The 13273-nt window shown below is 34.9% G+C and overlaps 1 protein-coding gene across 1 annotated transcript; it reads right to left on the reverse strand.

Moving 5' to 3' along the window:
- Positions 1-516: 516 nt before the first annotated feature.
- Positions 517-3415, reverse strand: LOC121372349 (cyclic AMP-dependent transcription factor ATF-3-like). Its single transcript, XM_041498652.1, has 3 exons — positions 2852-3415; positions 1981-2088; positions 517-1479 (listed from the first exon to the last, which is right to left on the reverse strand). Exons 1-3 carry the CDS (start codon positions 3152-3154, stop codon positions 1342-1344), a joined length of 549 nt encoding a protein of 182 aa, XP_041354586.1. The 5' UTR covers positions 3155-3415; the 3' UTR covers positions 517-1341.
- Positions 3416-13273: the final 9858 nt, after the last annotated feature.

Here is a 13273-nt window from a genome sequence, read left to right on the forward strand (position 1 = left end):
TAATCCAGATACCGACTCCAAGGCAGGTGTAAACCACTTGCACCGACCAGTGATCCATAACTGGTTCAACAAAAGCCATGGTTTGTGCTATCCTGCCCGTGGGAAGCACAAATAAAAATTCCTTGCTGCTAATCGGAAAGAGTATCCCATGTAGTGGCGACAGCGGGTTTCCTCTCAAAATCTGTGTGACGCCATATAACCGTAAATAAAATGTAAATAAAAATTTCTTTGTCATAATTCTTCTGATACAGATAAATCACAATTTTAGAGTTCTTCTTCAGCATTCGATTGGTTGTATTATATCCTTTGTCCCGTGAGAGTCGCAAAAAGGGCTTTCAGGCGTAGATCTTTTGCAGAGCCCCACAGCTTGGCATCCATCGTAGTACTCACAGGCCAGATTTGTTGCCTCTCTCTGTTATAGAGTGAACAGGACTGCAGGAAGTATAGTGAATATGCATGCAGTATTATGTATTAATTTTCTTAATAAATGAACAACGGAAGAACACATTTTGGCACTTTTATTGGTGACAACACTGAAGCTATAACCACAATTGTTAATGTTCTAGTTACATGTTTCATTCACCAACGATGATGAGCTTGAGTACACAGTGCTCTGAATATACAATGCACATATTCATAGGCCTACTAGTGTAGTATATATGAATACACAATGTGCATGTTCATAGATCTATTAGTGTAGTATACGTGAATATACAATGTACATGTTCATAGATCTATTAGTGTAGTATACGTGAATATACAATGTACATATTCATAGATCTATTAGTGTAATATACGTGAATATACAATGCACATGTTCATAGATCTTTTAGTGTAGTATACGTGAATATGCAATGCACATCTTCATAGATCTATTAGTGTAGTATACGTGAATATACAATGCACATGTTTATAGACCTACTAATGTAGTATACATGAATATACAATGTACATGTTCATAGGTGTAATATTATGCTATAACATAGATGTAATATTGTGCTATAACACCAAAACCAAAATGTGATTAATCCATGAATGATGTCACGTCCCAGATTAATCCACAAGATCGACATCCTGCCTATTCTGTCGTCCGTCCTCCGTATTCATCGACCTACTAGTATATGCTATTCACTTCACACAGCTCTGTGAATATTCATGTGGAAGGTGTAACCATCTATATCGCATGAATAAACATCAGTCTGCACATAGCAATATCTATGATTTGTTGAGGCTTTGTAAATGACTTTTTGGTGATCATTTTTTTTCTCTCACTTTTTGTTGTTTTTCTGGTTGATGTTGTAAATAGTGTCAACATCAGCATGAACACCACGCGTGACGTCATCACCCGTCTGTCGTCTGCTGACTATGATACACCAGAAGGTGATTCAGCCACAGGGCTTCCAGTTCCGCCATCTCCTTCTTCAGGTCAGCTAGACAGGTACGGAGCGTGGTGTTTTTCGACTCAAGTCGTTCAGTTTTCTGAAGAAAAAAAATGCACAGTCTGTTAGAATTATTAATATATTGTCTTAAATCAATATGACAATATACAGAACTTTTCATAAATTACGAATTTGCAAAGTAAACACGAAGTAATTATAGCTTATTTACGCTCTTCAACTATCTCCTCTCGTATTTGATCACATGCATGTAATTTTATATTTAAAGGATAGATCATATATCATGTAACATATATATAGGCTTATGTAGCATGTAACATACATGTAGGCTTATGTAGCATGTGACATACATGTAGGCTTATGTAGCATGTGACACACATGTAGGCTTATATAGCATGTGACACACATGTAGGCTTATATATCATGTGACACACATGTAGGCTTATATAGCATGTGACACACATGTAGGCTTTTAATGTATGTTTTGGGTGTAATTGTGTGTGCTTGTGTGCCTGAAATCTAGGATCCTATGCCTCTGAACAATACACAAACTAGTCTTTATAGTATGACTGCTCAAACTTACCTTTAGCAGACGATGTGCTGTCTCTTTCTGTCTCGACCGGAACCGCTGAGCCGCTTTTCGATTCTGTTCACGTCTCGACAAAGCTCGTCTAGCCTCTTCGCCCGTCAACTGAATATGACAAATTAATATAGATTAGAACAGTATACAAATGCATTTATATTTAAGAAATATTCAAGCAATTAAATTTAAAATTATCGTCAAAATAACGTACTCCAATTATTAAATAACACGAACGTGTAAGGAAATAAATTGTAGTAAAAACAACACCACCACCAAAAACACCAACAACAAACAAACAACAACAACAAACAAACAACCTACAACAACAACAACAACAACAAACCCAATACCAAAACGAAAACAAAAGAAAAAACAAAGACCATTACACCTTGAATTGTAAAGAAAAGATGTACACGTTTTATATTATTAAAATACGTGACTTCAATAACCTTATTTAGCTAAGCCCACTATTAACATTATAGCTATTAAAACAAACAAAAATGCAAAAATACAAAATACAAAAAAACATAAATAATAATAATAATAATAAGAATAATAATAAGAATAATAAGAATAATAATATAATAAAAGTAAAATAAAAATAATGTAATGAAAACATCACAAACTTTGATAAATAAGGCCTTGTAAAATGTTTCATTTAGTATGTAGAAAATAAAAATAAAAAACAACAAATTCTCCGAAATATGTATAAATATTTTACTTTTAATTTCGTTTTTACAATAGCATAACTTTTTGTTAATTTTCACCCAAAAATAACTGCTACAATCTTATATTACGAACTATTATGTTTTAAAGTACAATAATAATAATAATTTTTAAAATGCCATAATTTTTTTATATTATATCTTACCGTTTTTGGTTTAGGTTTATTGAATTCGATTTTAAGCTCCTCCTGTCCCTCCAAGCACCTTCGTGTTTGTATTTTTGTCTTCAGTTCATCTTTTATTAGTGGAGTTAGACTTCCGTGTTCTTCTAGAGCCGCTAGGGTAGCAGCTACCACGTGTTTGTCTGGGGTGAACTCTGTCATACTCGGCGTCGCAAAGTTAGCCAGGATGTCCCCAGAACTGCTGACAGTCGGACGTACAGACGTTTCCATTCTTGTGTAATCTTCTGCGACCATTCTGCATTCAGTAGAATTTTGTCTCTCGAGCATTTCTGAAGCAAAGAATCGACCTTTTCTGATGTGTCGAAAAACACGTGGAGTTATACGTCTCAACCACGTTGTGTTTACATTTAAAAAAAAAAAAGAAGCCCATTGACCGTATATTGCGCAGCCTGGTGAAATTCATGGCTATTTTTAGATACCTGTGCAATCACCGCCAATCAGCGATGCGTAGAATAGAATCAATATCATTATGTATATATTATACCTGTTGAAATTATTCGTAATAAATGGAGTAATGGATGTAACTTTTAACATTAAAATGGTAATCTTGTAAATGGGTATTCCGTTTCTCCGTATAATAATTTGAAACAGGTTGATGACTCAATACAAACGTCTGATTACAACATTAACTCTATTTTAAGTCGCACTCGGCTTCTCACCCGTGACCCACCCCCTCGCCTGTAACGCTCTAAACAAAATTAAAAATCTACAACACGCACGTACGCTAACACACACACACACACACACACACACACACACACACACACACACACAGTTACGAATGGCTAGAGAAATATACTACTAATGATTCGTATTGCTTGTTTTGGTTTTGGTTTTCTTTTATTAAAAATTATTTTTACAAACAATATATTTCTTACTATGGAATTTACAATAGGCGTACACAATGTCCACAAACAATTCATGTGACTTTAAATTCATAGATGTACATATTTGTTATATGTTAAAAAAGGAATATTTCCGATCACAGGTGTCTCGCGAGAATGAGACTAAAACGGAGCCCAACTCGTTTATATAGGCCTACTGTGGGAATGGAGGACAAGTTCAAACATGCGTCACGAGGTTTTGTTCAGACTTGTTTTCAAGAAAGATAACTCCATACATATTGTTGGCTGTTTATTTTGTCGAGTTACGCAGACACGTCACTTCAGACAGAGAGAGCAAGAGAGAGGGGTATAGACAGAAACACACACACACACACACACTCTCTCTCTCTCTCTCTCTCTCTCTCTCTCTCTCTCTCTCACACACACACACACACACAGAGAGAGAGAGGGGGGGAGAGAGAGAGAGAGAGAGAGAGAGAGAGAGAGAGAGAGAGAGAGAGAGAGAGAGAGAGAGAGAGAGAGAGAGAGGGAACTGATCACGCACGCACTATAATCGTACAGCTACAGCTCATCCAACGGATGTTCATAATCAAGAGAAAGTACTCACATATATATAACAGGCATGGCGGATCGGGGGGGGGGGTCTCAATAATTAATCTGAATAAAAAATATTATAAGTAGTAAATCTTAAGGCAGAGACGAAGTTTACTTGTAGAATGCAGGAAATATCATTTTACACATCTAGTTTTCAACATTTTATGGGGGAGTATACCTCCGAACCCCTTAAAACTTTGGAGTCAGCCCCTCCCCACTCAATGTCTACTTGTTTCCGCCGTGCTTGTATAAACCAGTCAATATGACTGTTACTTACGTCCACACCGCCCCACACTCGGAGTAACACAATTAAAATTAGTTCCATTGTGGTCCACTAAGCGTGCTTGAACCTTAATTGTATATAAACACGAAATCTGCTAATCCATAAACTCGGTCATGGTGATTGTCGGCAGCTAGTTAATTCCGCCAGAGACAAATGTGTTGCACAATGACAGCCAGCTTGTCGGTAACATCCGCCTGACACAACGTCACGGAGTGTTTGCCTCAGCTGAATGCGCCCAATTCAGTTGGTCATCCACAAATGTTTTTTAAAATCCTTTAATATTTAGGTTTTTTTTCTATTAGTAAGTTAAATTACATGATTGTACTTTTTTTAATGAGCATATGGATGAGAGAAAGCTAATTCAGTAGCTACGAGTCTTGCTAGCATCATGGTGATACATACTGATACGAAACGAGACATTTAAAATACTACTGAGTCAGAATATATTTCTGAAAGGTTTTACCAGTAAGTCATCAGACATAATCTGGTTTGTTGGAATACTGCCTGCTGGTATTTGTCATCTATAAAACTGTTATTTTAATCATGCTAGTGATTCGTAATCCTTCAAGTCAGAACGAGTGTCGTGTCGCTTCATTGTACCTGGCTGATACCATGGATACGCACGTGTGCAGGTATCAAAAGTGTAACAAGTCCTACCTTTATTGGAACAGTCCTGAGTACATTGTAACATGTTTACGACTAAAAGAGTATGGGCGGGACGTAGCCCAGTGGTAAAGTGCTCACTCAAAATGCGCGGTCGGTCCAGGATCGATCCCCGTCGGTGGGTCCACTGGGCTATTTCTCGTTCTAGCCAGTGCACCACGACTGATATATCAAAGGCCGTGTGAGATGGTACATATTAAAGATCCCTTGCTACTAATGGAAAAATGTGGCAGGTTCCTCTCTAAAACTATATGTCAAAAATTACTATATTTTTTAAATGTTTGACATCCAATAGCCGATGATTTTTTATAAATCAATATGCTCTAGTGGTGTCGTTAAAACAAACTTTAGCTTTAATATAGCCTTTCTAATGACTACAGTTGCATATTAAATAAAATGAATTCTGTCTAGAACATCAGTGTCTGTATTGAATGTGCGTCTGATCGCTGTGAATGTTATAGTAAATCAAACTGAATTTTATCTTTCATTAATTTTGTACGAATAAAAAAAAAAAATCTATACTGCGAAATAAAATGACGTTTGAGGACGATCAGATTGTGAATACAGACATTGATATTTTACACAAGAAAATGTATTTATTATGTAATTTTACTCTCTTAAAATGTTCTGATAGTCGGTAACATTGTAACAATGGCAGCAACCTGAGCATAGTCCCGTTAAATGAAACGTTACCGAAGCGCAAGTTATGGAAATTAATTTACACAAAATCATAATGAAATAATTATAGCCTAACATGTTTAAAAGAAGTGAAATAATAAGTACTATTGAATATAAAATCGATATCCCTAATTTAAAAAAAAAAAATAGCAACAACACCAACGAAAAAAAAAACGAGAGAAAAAAAAATCAAACAGTTTTCTTTGTTCTGTTACGTAGCCCAGTGGTAAAATACTCGCTTGATGTGCGGTCGGTTTAGGATCGATCCCTGTCGGTGGTACCATTGGGCTATTTCTCGTTCCAGCCAGTGCCCCACGACTGGTATACCAAAGGCTGTGGTATATGCTATACTGGCTGTGGGATGGTGCATATAAAATATTACTTGCTACTATATGTGAAAATTACCAATGCAAATGTTTGACTTCCAATAGCCGATGATAATAAATCAATGTGCTCCAGTGGTGTGGTTAAACAAAACACACATTAACTTTTTGCTCATGTAGTACTACTTATTCCCCCCCCCCCCCATTATTAGCTGCAGCTCCACTCCTCCCACCCACCCCAGCTCGTTAATTCCTGCCCAGGTCAAACACCACACCCCACTCTATCACTTATAGAATACATTAATAGCTGTTAATTTGCTGCTATTGTAACATGTTTATGACTTGTAGAGCATTTTTAACGTCTACTATTACACATGTAATGTATTAAATCGTTTAGAATATCGGTGTCTGTATATCTATTTCTGGTCATCCTAATGTTCGTAGTAGTCCAAGCTAGAACCCCCACCCCCCACCCCCCAACCCCCAGTAATTCTGAAATAATATATTTAGACGTTTAAGTTGCTACACACATTAGGACGACCAGAAACACACTGGATACACAGACTCTGATGTACTAAATCAGAACATTTAGTTTAAAATGTAATTTTTATTTTCAAAAGGCCTTATTAATCGGTAACGTCTTATAACGGCAGCAAACTCGGTACAGTCCGTTTAATAACTCCATATCAGATCTCAGGCAGAGATTGTAGCTGTAATCCAAATAGGGCCTACCTTATATTAGGCCTTTTTCTTGATCTTCTAGTGGCCATCCTATTTTACTCTCCTCATAGTATTTTACGATTAATGTCTAGCATTTAATGTTTTCAATTACTATCAGAAAATGTGCAGATATTATTTAAGGACCCTAGCCAAGTCTTTTCATCATGAAGAGTGATAAAAATATCGATGATTCGCAAACGACCTATATTAACTATAGGCATGGCTAGTTTCGCATCATGTGATATGTTGAATTTTGAAACATAATGAGACGTCTCGACCATGTGCTTAGATGTTTCACTATCTCGTGGTTATAAACAGGAGTTACCCAAATTGCGTTCCTAGACGTATAGTTATTATGTCTTATTACACTGCGATATTCCTTGTTATTTTAGTGTTGCACTTTCACAACCTTTTGCCACCATCTCCAAGAGTTACTGATATAACAAGTTCAAGTTCAAGTTCTTTATTTGATTTGAGTTTTACAACTCATCAGCTGAATACATAACATAAATACAACATAATTATACAAAATACACACACATGCAAAACAATGGTGGGTGTGGTTTATATATTATCATGGACAAATGAAGTGATATAAGTTACATTTATTACATAACTATTATCCTGCTTTAACCGATCTCTAATTGTATTCGCTTGCACTAAATATTTGCCTAGATTAATCAATTCCTTATTATTACCAGTGGTTAATAACTATATAAAACGATACACACTTGGCCGCGTATAATAATACATTTTTATATATTTACAACGCAAATATTCGTATTGTGGACACTATATTATAAAGTGATATTCATCTTCTATAACATTAGCATTACACAGAATACATATTCTTTCTGATCGTTCGATGTTTCGATACCTGCCAGAATCCAGGTCCATCCAATAAACTACTAATAATCTTACCGAGTAGCAGCAAGGGGTCTTTTATATGTCTTTTCTGACAAACAATATCTTAGGGATATCTAGCGATATAGTGATATTTAGGTATTTAAAATTAAGTGGACAGATGCACCTACAGACAATATCCTGCACCTCGAGCACAAAGGCTTCCCTTACATCCAATCTGCATACAAATGTCTGTCTCCTACCTGCAAGTAAAGGTCACCTAGTTTTAAAGGGCACCTGTTAGATCTATTGGGTGGTCAACATAGATACTTCCGATTGATTGAATGTATTATTATGTTACAGCAGTTATAAAGCTGTTACAAAACGCATACATACATACACCGAAAATGAGAAAAAGTTTCAACGTTTAGGAAGACTCCGTATGAGTTAGAAGGAATGTTTGACCGATTTCTTTTTGTTATCATATTCACCTAAAATATTTTGCACTATTTACAAGACAAAACACTATAAGCTGTAGAAAACGTTTGTAATAATAAAACAAAATCCTTTTTTTGTTTTTGTTTACAAAATTTATTGACATTTGCATGTGATAACATAAAAAACAGTATAAAACAGTGTTGGAAATAACCAGCCACTAGACAAATCTCTTTTGTGTAACAAAGTTAAAATTTATTTTTAATTATTCATGCACCTTAGCACCTGTTCGTGCTTGAAAATTTTATAACAAATAACATAAACAAAACAATTTCGCATAATACAAAAGAAAAATATGTCAACAAATCAAGTTATAATTTTACTCTACATGTCCTAAATCACAGGTATATGCACATAAGTAATATACATTCTTTAAGCGGCGTCCAGCGATAGAAATATATAATACCTATAATGACCAACATCAGTTAAGGGTCATTCCAGATAATATCACATGATGTAGGGTGGGTTGTGGGGTTGTGGCAACTGTTTATGCCCAGCGCTGATGGGTGTGCTAAACATATTCTTTTAAGAAGGATTGGGTTTACCAATCTTATTTGTGCATTTAGTATACGTGACTGAATACTGGATTTTGTTTGCTGGGGTAGGATGAAAGAGGATAGAGAAGTTAGTTTGGGGTAAACTACATGCAAATATATATCTATATATATCTATATCTATTTGTGTTTTTTTGGGTTTTTTGCTATGCAAGTATTACTGAAAGAAGCACAAAACAAAACATTTGATGGAAGTACAAAGTTTGTTTGTTTTGCTTAACGACACCACTAGAGCACATTGATTCACCAACCATCGGCTATTGGATGTCAAACATTTGGTAATTTTGACATATAGTCTTAAAGAGGAAACCCGCTACATTTTTCCATTAGTAGCAAGGGATTTTTTGTATGCACCATCCCACAGACAGAGTAGCACATACCACGGCCTTTGGTATACCAGTCGTGATGCACTGGCTGGAACGAGAAATAGCCAAATGGTCCCACCAATAGGGATCGATCCCAAACCGACCGCGCATCAAGTAAGCGCTTTACAACTGGGCTACGTTCCGCCCCTGGAAGTATAAAAGTAAGTTTTGTGTTGTTTTTTAAAGCATGCGATATCGGTCTCACAAAACAAAGTACAGCAAGAATATTTACAGAATTATAAGCACTTGTTTTCACCTAAATACGTGACCATTTCTGGAACAACCATAACATTATTCGACACTATACAAACCCCCCCCCCCCCCCAAACACCACCCCCCCCCCCCCCCCATGTACACAGGCATACCATAACACAATAAACTGGACAGTTTTAGAAAACAACCACACTAATATCTTTCATGAAATAAAAAGCAGAACAAATGACTAAATGGCTTAACTTTTATACCCATACGTTTGCATAATTATGTCAAGTGTAAACCTTTTTTGTGTGTGTGGAATAAGAAATATGTATTGTAAAAAGGAATTTCTTTGTTTGGTGGAGTTTTCTAATACTATTGAAAATTTGGCAGGTAAAATTATGTACGCATTAACTTATATAATTTTCTTTTTAAAAATTAGATTACAAAATGGAAGGCATTTACAAATATTTCAACAGTAATAATATCTATTAGCATATTATGTTAAACGTGAACAAAACCCATGCTCATAAGGTATACTAGTTATATACTATTGTTCATTAAATCACACATTGATGAAAAAACCCAAACTTATACAAATGATTCTCAAACAAAGTAATAAAATTGCATTATAATGAACACAAAAAGTATTTATTTTTACTGACTTAATAATCAACCGTAAATTACACGTAGTTTCTATTAGATAGTGAGTGGTGTACTTGGGACTGTGTTAAAGACGACCAGGCGAATGGTGGGTGTCTAGGGAACCATGTTAAACTCAGTGCCAACAAAACACCTTGTAGTCACCCACACAATATATTACAGAGTAGAAGTAATGACCCCACATACTGATAAAAGCCATTATTGTGTTCTCTTTTGCCATACTTGTGTATAACGCTACTTCAGTATGGAGGTCATGGATGTATTACAAATGTGAGTTGGAATACAGTTTATGAATATTTTCTAAGGGAGAATCCTCAGACCACTCGAAATCACCCTGGTGCTTTCGGTTATTATACTATCCTTTCCCTAAATGAGAGAGGTAGAGAGAGAGAGAGAGAGAGAGAGAGAGAGAGAGAGAGAGAGAGAGAGAGAGAGAGAGAGAGAGAGAGAGAGAGAGAGAGAGAGAGAGAGAGAGAGAGAGAGAGAGTTAGATAGATGCAACAATGCTACGTTCCCCCACTATCAATGGATCCACCAGATATAATGTAATGTTGTCTCGAAACCATCCCACCATGTGGTCATTTTTTAAATGAAACGATTGGTTTTGCAATTTTCAGAGGCCTGTTTATATATTTACGTAATAGATACTCATGCTTTTATACAACAGATTTAACGTGAAATACATTTTCATAGGATCTCATTTCACTAGTTCAAAACGTAGTAACAAAAGATATATTAAATAAAGTATTCAGTGTATCTTCATATAGCTAACATAGAAAAACAAGTTAATGCCACACATAAAGTCTTTGAAAATCATAACATAACAATACACAACCTCAGGTTGATCATAATCAAAAGAAGCCATTAACATATAATTATAACACACACATACAACAATACAGACATCAATGTAATTAAAACAACTACTATTAAAGCCATTTTACAGCTTAGGTGTCAGTTTTATAACTGAGACTAAAATAATACACTGTAGAGGAAACTCCGCCCCTTTATAGTTCAGATTAAAATAATACATTGTAGAACACCCCGCCCCTTTATCATTAAAGATTAAAATATTATGTTGTAGGAAACCCCGCCCTTTTATAATTCAGATTATAATAATACATCGTAGATAAAACCCAGCCACTTTTTGAGGTAGAAGTATGTATGTAATTACTCCTATTAAACATCTTGAAAGTATTTTTAGTGCACAATATTTTGACTGTTAGTACTATTAGAGGAATGTAGAAAGTCTAATAGCAAAATACACAATTATGTCTTGATGTGTAAAAACAATGTAATGTAACAAGCATACTATATTTAATCTCCGAACAGAATCCGAATGATTAAGTCAGCCTTAAAAACATATATTTACTGTAACCAGTCGGTCTCACTATTTAGCAGATCTACAAGGCAACACATTTCTTAATTTTACTAGTAAATTTTAAATTTTAAAAGTTTTACCGTAAACTGATTTGCAAAATACATTTTTTTTTTGTTATTGTAAAATCCATGATTACTCTAGGCCGTACATTCAAATAAATTTACAATGCATTAAGATGGATATTCACAGCGATTATAATGGACTGTAAACGGGAAACTTTGACGCAGAACTAAACGTCAGATCAAAGTTCATGTCTTCGCCGCCGTCGAAACAGTAACACCTACATCTCGCCTTTCAACTTGTCGAGGAACAATAAAAATCAACAAAGTACAGCAAACCATCGCTGTCTAATAATAACGATGCCTGCCAAGACTAGAATTGAAAACCTAGGGTGACATAAAATATAATGATTTGGAATTGTTCAAGTTCTAATAGCAGAAGCATGTAGTACCAACATACATATTTCTTAATTTAATACGAAGTTTACATAGATCAAATTTACAATATATATATTTTTTTTAAGATTCTTGTAATGATAGTTTATAAAGTAAAGTTATAAAACAACAGAAAATTAAATTTCGTGGTCACGGTTGCACACTACCAATCATGGTAAACGTTTGTATGCAGTTAAACTCAAAGAATAGATTGTGTAAATATCGTCTCAAACAGGGCCGTGTCAATGAGGATCACACAAATCAACATGGACTAACTAGTTCGTTTGCGTCAACAAGGAACCGATGACCTGACACATAATTACATACTAAATAATACTAAAATTCATTACCCTCCAATATATTATTAACTTTTAAACCTATACCAACTCTCATAATTATTTTTACAAAACAAATGGGTGTAGACAAAATGCTAGAAGAGCTACGGTATGCAACCCATCTTGCCTTGAAGTAACGACAACACACTACAGAGACAAAAGGAAGAACTGTGCGTGCTTTTACTCTGTCTGTTCCATGAGATGCCTTCATACCTGCATCAAAAAATGAGATTAAACCTGTGCAAATTCATGATAATCTGTAAAGAAACTGATATATATATATAATTATATATACATATATTTCTTTGTTACGAAATAAAACGTTATTTGAGACTTAATAATGTGTTTTATATGAATTTTAACTTTGTTCATCATAGGTGACATCCAGTAGCCGATGATTAATAAATCAATGTGCTCTAGTGGTGTCGTTAAACAAAACAAACTTTATTTATTTGTTTATCATAGAGCTACGTGCCAATTCATCGGTTCCCTTCTGACACAAACGGACTATAACCAACAATTACTCTCATTAAAAAAACAAATATACATTTGAATATGTACACCAATTTTCAAATTATAGCATACCCGTAAAAGTGATTTCTTCATTTGATATTAATTTGTTCACGAACACCTATTTCTAAACTTGAAGTCATATTACTGGAAGCTGTAGGTGGTTGTGGCATGCGGGATGGAGTGACACCGTAAGAGATCGGTCAGCGACCTCGACAATAAAACAAAAAATACAAGTAAACAAATGTGATGAGAAAAAACCCCATTTACATTTTATTAATTAAATTTTTTAAAAAGTAAAGGAAAAGGAGAGGGAAAACACACAAGACAAAACAAAAAACAACTGCCCATTAATCTTGTATGGAATGAAATAACTCGAATGATTTCTGAGTACCGTGGCATTTGAATTTGTTTGTTTAATTTAATTTTATATGTTTTGAGTCTCTGAAACAATCACCCTTCAACACCTTTTAATCACTTGTGAAATACCTTTTGATAAATGTCA

Source organism: Gigantopelta aegis, chromosome 4 (genome assembly GCF_016097555.1).
Source record: "Gigantopelta aegis isolate Gae_Host chromosome 4, Gae_host_genome, whole genome shotgun sequence".
Classification (NCBI taxonomy): domain Eukaryota; kingdom Metazoa; phylum Mollusca; class Gastropoda; order Neomphalida; family Peltospiridae; genus Gigantopelta; species Gigantopelta aegis.

Bases quoted from the DNA above. Each gene is read 5' to 3' on its own strand.
- LOC121372349 (XM_041498652.1), bottom strand. From the start codon at position 3,154: ATGCTCGAGAGACAAAATTCTACTGAATGCAGAATGGTCGCAGAAGAT. The intron at 2,089-2,851 runs GTAAGATATAAT...TGTCATATTCAG, and splicing joins ATAAACCTAAACCAAAAACG to TTGACGGGCGAAGAGGCTAG. The intron at 1,480-1,980 runs GTAAGTTTGAGC...TTTTTTCTTCAG, and splicing joins CAGCACATCGTCTGCTAAAG to AAAACTGAACGACTTGAGTC.